At 42.8% G+C, this 13,422-nt stretch overlaps 1 protein-coding gene across 1 annotated transcript in view; it reads right to left on the bottom strand.

The window, feature by feature from the left end:
• Window positions 1-12,533, bottom strand: part of LOC126299449 (uncharacterized) — an 82,546-nt gene extending 70,013 nt beyond the window's left edge. Inside the window, exon 1 of the mRNA XM_049991400.1 lies at window positions 11,271-12,533. Within this exon, the coding sequence (XP_049847357.1) occupies window positions 11,271-11,378 (108 nt within the window). The 5' untranslated portion in view covers window positions 11,379-12,533. The remainder of the gene's footprint in view (window positions 1-11,270) is intronic.
• Window positions 12,534-13,422: the final 889 nt, after the last annotated feature.

Raw genomic sequence — 13,422 nt, 5'->3', positions numbered from 1 at the left:
CATCATTTTACGTAATTGGCTTGTCATCCACTCTCTTACGTCAGAAGTATCACTGAATTCAACATGTCGCAATTATATACGGATTCAGTGAATAATTACTAGTTCTTTGGAAATATTTAACAGATGTTTTGGCAGAATAATAATAGTCTCCAAAACCTACCGAGAGATAAGAATTCACAGAAATGCAACTATACTGTTTGAAACTTTTAAATTGGATGATATGTTTACGTTGTGGATACATTTCATTCTTTCCTTTACAATCTTCACGTTTAGTGCCGAGCGCGATGAAGTGAATGTGTGCTGAAAATGTTCGAGCTACGTGGGAGAGGTGTATTTGATAGCGAATATTAGGCTGTCAGTATTTCCCATATCCGCCTTGGAGAATACAGACATTAACCCACGTCTCGCCTCGGTTGCGCATTCAGAAACGTTTATAAAGCGCTGTCAAACTGGCACCTGCGATAACAACAGACTTAGACCGATGGGGTACACAAATTTTGCCCTGGGAAGGGGGGTGACGGGGCGTGTAGGAGGGGTTACGTCAGGAAGGGCATCGCTCGCCCCCCCTCTCCCCCCCCCCCCCCCCCAACACACACACACTACTACCAAATGTCACATACGTTATAACAAGCCGATCCCGTGGAGACAAGGGATAATACCGCGAGATGAAGAAGACGATGTGGCTGCCAACAACAGACAACTGCAGGGGATAAGAAATCTCCAGTTTTTTAAGTGAATATTGGAGAAGTTTATAGAAAAGCTATCGGTAAACGTCGTTCAGAAAAAATTTGTGACACACATAACCTAATAAGAGGATTGTACAAATATAATGGCACTTCGATCTGTAAGTCCGCAAGAGCCCAGTTACTTACGTATAAATTAGTTTTTACCGAAATTTAAGCCCATCTAAACTCTCTGACGCTGCCCAACTTAACCTAGAGGTTTATATATATAAAACAATACAAACTGATTACACAGGGTGACCCAGGAGGGACATGGCAGGAACGATCATTCGAAGCAAAAATGACTAGTAAACATGGACTCAAAAGCACGTATCTTGAGAGCTATGAGCACTTCCTCATCTCACACACTGTGAAACAAATCCATTCTACTGCGATCTCTTTGCTTTCGATATTTTGGAATGAAATAGCATGGATGAGAACAAAAAAAATTTGTGCAATAAGCAAGGGCTCTAAATTGCATACCTTGAAAGCTACGAGCACTTCTTTAAGTAGAAGAGAAATGTTGTACTGTACCGAAAATGCTCTGCATGGCATAGGCGATGCCATATTCATAACAGCAGAGTGTCTAGTAAGTTCCTGCCTGAAATGATGACTAATAGGCTGCAATGTTATGGGGCAACAGTAGCGGTTATGGACACTAGTGTCATATGACTTATCTATGACCGACTCTAGCTCTCTGTAGCGCATACAAATGTTACGGCCAGTAAAAGGATTTCAAACAGTGTATAAAGAATCTCTGTAATATTTACCAGAAACTGACATGCATTTATTATGGTTTCCAGTTTATAATTAATAACTTCGTGTCAATATCCTTTAAATACGAAACAATACGAAACTAAAACCGTAGTTACAGTTAGGATAGCGCTAAATCGAGAAGCTTTTGATGGAACCAGTAAAGTAAGAATTAAACTCATATCAGAGCAATAGACGCGGATTGAACTATGAAAAGGAAGCTGTCGCACAAGATAAAACAATAGGAGTCAACAAATATTTCAACTAGTGTACTTTATAGGAAAACTCAAATCTGTGCAATAGGAAATGACCTATAATTACATCAACTGAACTGAAGTCATGGAAACAATGAAATGCAATGCCATGGAATGATGTTACAGAAAACCAGAAACGTTGATCCTTAAGTGTGATGATATGTCATTTGAAAATCCCTGTGTGTGATATTCGATAGTCGTGAAAGAGGAAGGAAGATTAGGGTTGAGAGTAGTGAGGGCGAACATGTCATGCACGGAGGCGAGTTTAGTTCACTCCGGGTAGCCATGAGGAGATGACCGCTTCTCCTTCTATAACGTGCCAATTATGTTTATGCAGTGCCTGAGTGTGACCGTCTGAACGAACTGCATGCTGTGTGTGGCATCGGTATTAGTAGCCAGTAAGGGCGTGGTGAGAAGGAGGATTACAAGATATATTGGCAAGACAAGGAGATGAGATTACTGCAGCAATAGCTTCCGATGAGCGGGTGTATTGCAAATTCTGTGATGTTATGAATCAAACTGGCGCTCCCGTAAACGTCTTTTGTGTCAAAGAAGAAATGAGACATGTGTAGCACGTGGTGTGATTTTACGCCATAGCGGAGTAAGGATGTTTAATAAATTTCAGGACATGGAGACCGAAAGCGTCTATACCAACCTCAGATATTTCGAAATCGTTTTATACTAGTTTCAGTGATATATGGCCAGGTAGCAGAATAAGGAGTGTTCGAATTACATACTGAAGACGGTGGAAAAGGATGAAATGGGACAGAAAAAACAAGAGACCGGAATACTAGAATCAATATGGTTAATTGGAAAAAGAGACGCGGTGCGGAACACCGACCTGTGGAGAGATCAGCGGCTGAGTACTACCGCGTTAACATCCCTACAACCGCTGGCAGACATGAATAATTGAATCACTAAGCCAAAAGAACATATAAGACTGACATCTTAAACGTTAGCAAACTTCTCTCACAAATCAAAGTGCGAAGTTTGAAACAATATCTACATGTCGAGAAGATCGAAATCGCGAAGATTCAAGAATTAATGACAAAGTTTATAGTTAAAGAATCCAAATACAATGTGATTATCAATGAAGGAATTGAATCAATAAATGCTATCATGATCAGAAAGATGTTTCCAGTGAGAAAATAATTTTAATGCAATCATGAAAGGCATTGCAGACAAGATACAAAATTGGAAATTGGAAATATGGGACAAGCTCTATGAGATCAAACTGCTGAGGTCATCGGTCCCTGGGCTTACACACTACTTTATCCAACTTAAACTAACTTACGCTAAGGACAAAACACACACCCATGCCCGAAGGAGGAATCGAACCTCTGACGAGTGGAGCCGCGTGTACCGTGGAAAGGCGCCCTACACCGCACGGCTAGCACGCGCGACCAGATGGAAAATAGTTTCTGATATGCTCATCCCAATAGGATATTTGCATAATACTGAGAGTTGTGAATTTATGATAAGGGAAAATAAAGGGATTACTTGCTATTCTATTTAGTATGGACTTTTAGCTTTCGGACTACCTTGTATATTCTCGATAGTCTTCTCGAGTTTGCTGTCGAATCCCAAAATTTGATGGATCCTAAAATATGTGGGATTTCCATCTGCCCTCCATCTTTAGGGGGACAATTGCTACTGCTGAAAACTTTTGTCAAGGTTGGAAATCTTGGAAGGGGGGGGGGGGGGGGGGGAACTGTGGTGGGCGGCGCACTTGGACGCGCCGTGTGTGGTACGGGGGCCTGTAGGACAACAATTTGCAGCCTTGGCATCAGTTTACAGCGACATTCTGAAGATGGCGGACAGACGGATCGCCGAAATATCCAGTCACATTTACTTAAGGATCCGGTAGCAAACACGAGAATACTACCAAGAATAATTGGTCCGTCTCATTTTATATATTTTACAAACAAAGATAATGTATTTTAAACCAACGGAGGTTATTTCCGATTGATGACAGTTCGATCACCTTCAGAGATGATCACTGATTTGTTACTGCCTTAGATAGTGAAAATATGATAATTGAGAGCATCGATGAGATAGCGATAATGACGGAAGGGAAGATGAAGACTAGAAAGAAACGATGTTCATATTAGTTCTGAATGTATTTCACAGATACAATTTGTTATTATATTTCACTGAATTCATCCCCAGTGATTACATTTACTTCAATGCATTAGCCACAATATTACATCGAATCTTCCTCCAGTCGAACTACTGTCATGTACCTTATAGAAGAAACTCAGAGCCGGCCCCGATGGTCTCGCGGTTCTAGGCGCGCAGTCCAGAACCGTGCGTCTGCTACTGTCGCAGGTTCGAATCCTGCCTCGGGCATGGATGTGTGTGATGTCCTTAGCTTAGTTAGGTTTAAGTACTTCTAAGTTCTAGGGGACTAATGACCACAGCAGTTGAGTTCCATAGTGCTCAGAGCCATTTGAACCATTTGAACCAAACTCAGATTGTAGTACAATAAAAACTATCAGTCGGGACTAAAATATGTGACTGCTCATGATATCAAATCCAGATCCAGTTCTGTTCTGAACAATTTTCATGACATAATCATCAATGTGAACGTTTTACACTGCCTCTGGGAAAATGGACCCGTTAACTTTCTGATGTTAATGGTTTTTTTTTCTTTTTTTTTTAAGTGAACCCTTATCTAATGTAAGTAACAATAAAGGCTGTACCTATCTGGAATTGGGAGTTAAATCTGCAGGCGTAAGTGAATGAAAACTGCAGTCTTTTTCTCGGCAGAATGCACATCTAGAAAGAGGGAAATTTCTTCCCCACAAATTGGTGTCACGGGATGACAGTTTGTTCACTCTCTTGTAAATGCGCCCCACCTCTACGCCGTCTAACGTCTTTGATCTGAAAATTTGCAGGAAGGATAACTGGGACTGCTTGAACGCTTTTGCGAAAGTCGAGGATAAAGAGCTGTTCTGTCCGCGTATCTGCGTGACAGGTACGGCTTGTGTACGCAATAGCCGGGGGGACAGAAATAGTAGAGCAAGGCGCGGCGGCCGGCTGCTCTGACACGGTTAGCACAGGCCGCGCGCCGCCGCTGCCAGGACCAAACAAACCTCTGCCACTCCGACTCCGCGACTGACAACACTAGTCAACCGACAGACCGCTGTCTTTGCAGAGAACAGCAATGCTCCAGACGTCGGCTATCACAATTTTTACAGTTACTAGCTGTGACAGTAATTGCTGAACCTCCTTACACTTTCAAAGATCAAATATCTTGTGAGTTTAGAGAGTGCTACAAATACCACTTACATATAGTAACCCCAAATTCGAGGCTAGGTTCTTTATATTTAGTCATCAAACATTGATTTTAAAATTAATAGACTAAGATCAGCAGGTCACAATGTTTAGTCACAAGTCAACATCGACATTGAATCTTCGGAATGCGTAGAAATCAACAATGTATCTGAATTTTACTGTAAATGCTGTTCGTTGGGACACTGTATAACTTTCTGGTAGCAGGTTGTCGTCATAATGGGGACAAGCTGTTAGCGGGTGGCTGCCAATGACTTCGTATAGAACTACCAAATAGTTGAGTTCCCTGAATTAAATTTAGCTATTTCACAACTACTTTAACAGAATTGTAGAGACGAAACTGATGCAACAACTCAGAGATCACCTAAATACTTGGAATCACCGCGCAAAGTCAGCGCTAGCGCAATGAGTTGTTCACGTGATTTTATTGGGCTGTTGCCTGTAAACACGCGCCACGTCAGTTCTCTTGCAACAGAGCTGTGGCGGTGACGTGGCTCTTTTATTGCTCCCGCTTAGTGATTTACGATGATGGAAAAAATAGAGATTCGAGCAGTGATTAAGTACTTCGTAAAGAAAGGTGTGAAAGCAAAGGACATTCATTCCGATTTCCAGAATACAATGGGGGACTCTGCTTCTTCATGTTCAACTGTCGCCAAGTGGACAAATGAATTCGGTCGGAAGAAGTTACATGATGATCCGATCACTGGTCGGCCAAGATGTGTCACGACTCCAGAAATCATTGTATGGAGGATCACCGATTGAAAGTGCGTGAAATTGCTCACGCTTACCAGATGTCATCTGAAGCGATATCTCACTTTTTGACAGAAGGCTTAGAAATGAAAAAAATTATCTGCCAGATGGGTGCCGCGACTCTTGACGCTGGATGAAAAACGCATGAGAATGGACATATCGGAACGATGTCTGGCCCGTTTGCGAGAAACAAACAAGATTTTTTCCGCCGGTTTGTGACTACCTTGAAACTTGGGCGCACTACTATACCACAGAAACAAGACAACAGTCAAATTACTAGAGACATGCTGATTCTCCGCCACCAAAGAAAGCAAAAACAATTCCTTTGGCGGGAAAGGTAATGGCATCAGTGTTAAGGAATGAGAAGGCGATTCTGTCTCTAGAGTATCTCCCCACTGGACAAACAATTACTGGAGGGTACTGTGCTAACATTCTGAACCAACTGCAGCAAAAGAAACGCGAAAAAAGGCCAGGTTTAGCAAGTAAGAAAGTCATATTCCATCAAGACAATGCGCGCTCGCACACAAGTGCTATTGCCATGGCAAAATTACACGAACTAAGGTATGAATTGTGGCCACACCCACCTTATTACCCTGATAGGGCTCCGTCAGACTTCCATCTCTTCACAACTATTTTGCAGGCATGCAGGGAACATTCCAGAAATTGCATCAAGACACTGTAACATCGTTGGACCATGTGCATTAATCTACAGGTAGACTATATCGATAAATAACAGTTTCAGTGATGTAAGTACTTTTTTCTACTCAGTTCCGAGAACTTTTCAAACCACTCTCGTATGTGAAGCTGTGTGCTAGTCTGAAGGACAATGTTCCTCAAAATGTGTGTCACGCCCCACTCCACAAGAGCACTTGATATCAGTAGAGGCCCCTGCTTGGAGAAGCTACGATTTGTTTCTGATATCTACGTTGCAGAGGAAATCTTGTGTAAACTTTCTTCTTAGACAGTAAAACTTTTTACACTTCTAGTAGTGCGTCTCCCCCAATTTGGTATTAAACAAGACACTACTTTGTGTTTTAACCCGCACTTGCGACCCTAGTCGTTTGTAGCTATTATTTAAGAGCTTTCGTTCCTGTTCTACAGTTTTCTAACCCTTACTTTTTTTATATGGTTGTACGTGAGTAATAATACGTGCTACTCTCATGTTCACCTTCTTACGAATGAGCTGAATTTTCCACGTAGATAAAATGAGATTTGTTAGGTTATGGGAATGTCTGCCCAGACAGTGCTTGACATACACGACATTGATTCAGACTACAGGATGTTCTTGAATAATCTTTACAAATGCGATCACGTATGTTACAGAAATGAGGATTGCTAGAAAGGTAAGGATGGCGCCATAGTTTTCACACACAGCTGAAACTTTAGTAGCTGTTTAACAGAGTTCACTGTTTGCTCCATACGCAGCACGCTGTGTATCTAAGCGATATTCCAAATCCTCCCATATCCGGCTTTGACATGTCCTCATTAACATGTGCATTTGATGCTCTGATTCGAGTTCGTGGTTACTGCAGTTCGCGCACCGCGTTCTAGTACACAGCATACTTCATAAATCACCAAAGAAAAAAAATCTAGCAGGTTTATGTGAGGAGACCTCGGGGGCTAAGAAATGGTTCGTCCTCTGCCGATCCAGCGCCTTTGAACGTGAGCCCTGAGCCATCTGAACGATCGATGCAAAGTGAGGAGTGATACCACCCTGCTGCTGCACGATGTAAGGTTGCAGTTCTTCGACCTGTGTAAATGCAAACGGTTCCAACACGTCCAGATAAACACAGTAGGAGCTATGGACGCCTCTACAAAGAGAAACGGTCCTACCGTACTGTAATTAAACATACAGAATCACATGCTCACCTTTGGACTGTCGCACAGATCCATGTTCTGGTATTGGTTCGTTTTATGTTCCCGGACGTATGGAAGAAAGCTTCATTCGTGAACTTAACCTTTTCGGGTAGTCTGGGTGATCGTCGATGCAATTTGAAAATGCATAGCGTTTTGGTCTTTTCACGCTGAGTTGCATGAGCAGCTGCGATCTGTAGGCATGGAGCTTCAGTCTCTTGTGTAACACCATGCGCATCATACCATTGGTAATCGCAGTTGCCGAGACGCTTGACGGATTGGTTTGGTTGGGCTCCGGATAAACGCATGTTGCATCCGTTCTACATATGCATCACTCTTTATAATACTTCCGGATTCTATGAATTTTGCGTGACACTGTCTGATGGTCGGATGTGATGATAGTGTGCTTCTGTAGCATGTCCAGAATTCCGCTGGATCTGGGCGTCAGATTTGGTCGTAATTAACTATTTCCCACACATTGTGTCATCTACCGTGATGAAGGTGACCATTCTCTATAATAACTCATTTTTTTAAAGAGAAAAAACATATAAGTGTTTGTAAATATTATGCCGTAAAGCGCATATGCTGTATTTCTGAAATGTATGTGATCAAATTTACAATAATTGTGGACTTTAACAAAATAGAAGTAAATTCATAAGCAAAACATATTTCAGGCAAGGAATTTCCTTATCGCCTAAACTGAAAAATTGAAGGAGTAGTGTAATGTTAACATGCCCGAGCCACCTTTGTTTTGGTACTTACATTGTAGTGATTGTCTGTAGTGTAGGTAAGTGCCAATATCGGATGAAGGACCTTAATAGAGCAAATTCATTCAGTGTAGGATTAAGTTGACCATAGAAGGGATATAGGAAGGGATGTAGCACATAGACCATTTTCAATTCAGAATTATACACACTGAGTGAAGCGATAAGTATGAGTTAGCACTCTGCGTTGGCTGCACAGATGGCGAGAAAACTTATAACTTGCTTTCGGTCCAGTCTGTGCTAATGGCCTTTGAGAAATGATAGATCAGTCCAAACTTACGTTAGCATACTGCGGTTTATGCAACAACTTATTACAGTTCCCACTAGACTCTATCAGCATATTGAGAAATTCAGAATTGAAAGACGAGTCAGGCAATGAGTTGGCTTAGTATCAAAACTAATCTCAGCAGCAGAGGGGAAAATACCCAAAAAATTCTCAGCAGGAGAGTGGAAAATCCATGACTGACATATTGTGAACCGAGAAATCAAAACATAAACACTATAAAGTGGATGTGATTTTGAAATTACGAAAAATGAAAATAAAGAGTGCATATCTTTTTGCAGTCAATACTGATTAAACCAAGCTAGAAGTATGTTCTACGTTTGTTGAAGCAGTTTACTCAATTCCTCGTGTGACGTGCGATAAACTAGACATATAGTAGTGGTCTTAAGGTAGAACAGAGTGCAGTTGGGAGAAATTTTTGTTTCGAGTCTTAAAACAATCACTCATCACAATTACCTCATTATAAGCGTAGTTAAAACGAAAGCTGTAGGTTTCTTGTGTTGAACATATAGTGAAACTGTTTCAGTAATAGCATAATATCTGAGTGTCTGCAAAAATCTTGGGTAGTTCCGGTGATTAATAACATGAAATATTCTGTAGCGCAATGCTTTCAATATTTGGTGAATTAAAGCCTTAATTGGATGCATAGTTGAGTAAATTTTCTGATTAACAAGGAATATTCGATTTAATTTAAATATGACATTGAGAAAGTCAGCTTCCAAAAACAGAAGAAAATATTCCTTTACTTTTTAACGCTTCTATGAAACAGCATTGTTCAAAGCACAACTAGTTCAACCAACTAGGCCATCATTAGACTAAAAGCACGTGCTGCAAGTATCTACTCTAGATAAAAGAACTGCAACGTCACAATACGGTTTCTACGCCTACTTATACACACTTACGCGGTAACCTTCATTAGTCATTCCCTTTACTTGCAAATAAAAGGAGGGAAAAACGACGATCTATATGTCTCCGTACGATCCCTAATTTCTCTTATCTTGTCTTTTCAGTCCTTCCACGAAATGGTGGCAGTAGAATCAGTTTGCGATCAATTTCAAATGCCAGTTCCCTAAATTTTCTCGACAGTGTTTCGCAGAAACAACAACGTCTTCCCTCCAGGGATCGTCATTAAATATCACGAAACTTCTACGCCGCACTCGCATGCTGATCGATACTACCGGTAAAAAAATCTAGCTCTACCCCTCTGAATTACTTCTATCTGTTCCTTTAATCTGACGTGGTGGGAGTCCGGAACCACGTGGCTGCCACGGTCGCAGGTTCGAATCCTGCCTCGGGAATGGATGTGTGTGATGTCCTTAGGTTAGTTAGGTTTAAGTAGTTCTAAGTCTAGGGGTCTGATGACCTCGGATGTTAAGTCCCATAGTGCTTAGAGCCGTTTTTTTGACCTGGTGGGGACCCCAAACAATCGAGGTATATGCAAAACTAGGTCGTACCAGTGACGTAAATGTGCTCTCCTTTACAGATCAGCTAAACTTTTACTGCAAAGGACATGGAAGAGCAGTTGGACGGAATGGATAGTGTCTTGAGAGGAGGGTATAGGATGAACATTAACAAAAGCAAAACGAGGATAATGGAATGTAGTGGAATTAAGTCGGGTGATGCTGAGGAAATTAGATTAGGAAATGAGACACTTAAAGTAGTAAAAGAGTTTTGGTACTTGTGGAGCAGTTTAACTGATGATGGTCGAAGTAGAGAGGATATAAAATGCAGACTGGCAATGGCAAGGAAAGCGTTTCTGAAGAAGAAAAACTTGTCAACATCGAGTGTAGATTTAAGAGTCAGGAAGTCGTTTCTGAAAGTGTAGCCTTGTATGGAAGTGAAACGTGGACGACAAATAGTTTGGACAAAAAGAGAGTAGAATCTTTCGAAATGTGGTGCTACAGAAGAATGCTGAAGATTAGATCGGTAGATCATATAACCAATGAGGAGGTATTGATTAGAATTGAGCAGAAGAGGAGCTTGTGGCACAACTTGACTAGAAGAAGAAACAGGTTGGTAGGACATGTTCTGAGACATCGAGGGGTCACCAATTTAGTATTGGAGGGCAGCGTGGAGGGTAAAAATCGTAGATGGAGACCAAGAGATGAATACACTAAGAAGACTGAGAAGGATGTAGGCTGCAGTAGGTACTGGGAGATGAAGAAGCTTGCACAGGATAGAGTAGCATGGAGAGCTGCATCAAACCAGTCTCAGGACGGAAGACCACAAGAACAACATAGACTTTTCTAAATTTACCCAAAAGAACGAAAGCTGGTGACCACCACTGGCTTGTCGAAATCGCTTATGCGTTGTGAAATGCATTTCAAATTCTGCTGTACGGAAGTACAACATAATCGCTCAAGCACATACAAGTATGCCCATTGAAAATATATTTCTTCTAATGTGGAAAATGTTGCAGTAAAACATGTCGGCAATTATTAAGATCTGTGCTGTGTGTGGTTAAACTAAGAACGATCAAGTCTCACTGAATCTAAGGCAACTGCCAGTTGTTAGGGTCGGGCAACTTAAGTAACGTGTCTTGTTCGAAGCACTGCGACCTACAGAAGAGAGTTAAGACGTGTGTGGCGGCACTCACCGACTCCGGCGACCGGGTGGTGGGAGCGCTGGGGACCGCCTCATCGCCGCCGCCGGTCGCAGACTGGCCTCCAGGGGTGGCGCCCGCACTCTGCGTCGATTCCACCATCACTGGGCAGCCACGACTCTCCAGCGGGTGCTCACACTCCAGACTTCACGCCGGTGTTACAACGCACAACAGTGAAGCTCGTCTATAAAAAGCGTTTTCAGCATTCCGCCAGTGGAAGATGGAACGAATGGCACTCTCGCATCATCCTTCACTTTCGATGAACAGTCTGCCTTATTCCTCCTCAACGTCCGTGCAGGTATTTACAAGTACCAAATATTTTACTACGTTCACATCTGTCGCGCATTGCACCACTTCAGGCACGCGATTTCTTTAATAAGCTACGAAAACAATAATTACAGCTACGACGAATTTTATAGTAAACACTTTCACTCTTGTCGTAAAATAGTGATACGCGAACAAATGAGAGGAGCATCCGTCACAGTACGTTGTCTTCGATGAAGATGGTGACTGCAGCTCATTCGAAGACAGCTGAGCAGACAAGATGAAGAGTAGTGTCGACAACTTCTTCGTCAGGCTACCTGCTGGCTTATTCCGATTACACCGTACATCTCCTAAATGCCAAGTGATCACTCAAGGGAAATCCCAGTCTGTACATATGATGTTTATGAGAAGCACAAAATGAACGATTGTAAGGAAATTTGAGCGAGAGTAATACACGCACATCAGTGTGAAAAATTCATCGCACGCTCTAATTGCAGCTCAACGATCTTTCGCCGAAATCACTAAACATGTATTCTTAAGTTCATGAGGATCGCATATTTACTGGAATGCTTCACTTAGACGATCAGGCTATATTACCTAGAGGTCTCCAGTCCTCTTTACATTGTGCACGCGAAAAGAAACTGTCCGCAACAAACACATGTACTTTTTAGATTTACTGCCACCTACTCTCTGGCAAATTGTTCATTGATGCGGTACTGTACGTGCTGCAAACCCACGAACATAACGTAGAAATTAAACGCCGACACTGCATTCACAAAATCCGGGTTACACAGTCGGTCAAAGATTCGGCACTGATCCCTCTTATACCGCGACTGATTACGAATATGTGGCTGGATGTGGGAGCTAAGGCTGTCACGTGCAGGTTCGCTACGCAGTCTGTGTCCTCGCTGCTGGAGGGGCCCCACAACAGACACCTGGCGGTCCCTGCGTCGAGCCTGGCACTGGCGGCTCGCCGCGCTGGCCACGTCTGCCTCCGCCTCCGCCTCCGCCTCCTCCGCCTCCCGGCAGCGGCAGCAGGCCACGCATCCCCTCCCACCGCCCACGCGGTCTACAGAAGCGCGTAAGCTGACGCCTTCCTCGTAGGCTAGGCTTGCGACGTTCACGCTGGCTGCGACGGCCTATGTGGTAGTGCCTACGCCCACACACTTACTGATGGATGTTGTTGTCTGGAGTTATTTCCGTTCAGCAGTTAACCATCGACTCAGCGATCTGTTCCTAGAGCGTTGGCAAACGAGCCTGCGCGTTCAAGTAGAACTAGACCGAATGTGCTCGCTGGATTAAAGTTGCTCTGTATCTACTGGGTGTCCTATGCGACCCGGAGACGTGTACTATTCAAGCCACTACTTCAGAAGAACATCAACACACTAAATATGGCCCCATTTCCATCCAGGCACTATACATCGCTTTCGAACCGCGCAACGAAATTAAACATTCACTTCTTCGAAACGCTGTATTTTTCTCCTCCTGCAAAGCATAACATCGAAATTTGGTTCAAAGCTGTTTACAACCTTCCTCTGAAATGATGAAAAAGGGTGGAATACTGAGACCTCAACCTCGGGCTCTACGACACTGCCAACAGGTATCCCCACATGCGAAAAAAAAAAATAGCCATAGACTTCTGAAGTTCATGTGAGCTGTAGTGATTTCACATTGGTACCAAATTACACATCAGTTCTGCCCAATGTTACCGCGGACGTGTCACACGACGGGAAGGTCATCGCATTTGACCCCTCATTTTCACACCTCTGTGATAGAGTCAGAGCCGTGACGTCCAGCGCTGAAATCGCGCAGTTTTCTTACGGGTGGCGAAAAACTTTTTTCCTTGGGCATCGACTCCTATACATGTCGTGGCTGAAAACGA

The sequence above is a fragment of the Schistocerca gregaria genome, chromosome 1 (genome assembly GCF_023897955.1).
Source record: "Schistocerca gregaria isolate iqSchGreg1 chromosome 1, iqSchGreg1.2, whole genome shotgun sequence".
Lineage (NCBI taxonomy): Eukaryota > Metazoa > Arthropoda > Insecta > Orthoptera > Acrididae > Schistocerca > Schistocerca gregaria.
This window is presented reverse-complemented; position numbering and strand designations above follow the sequence as displayed.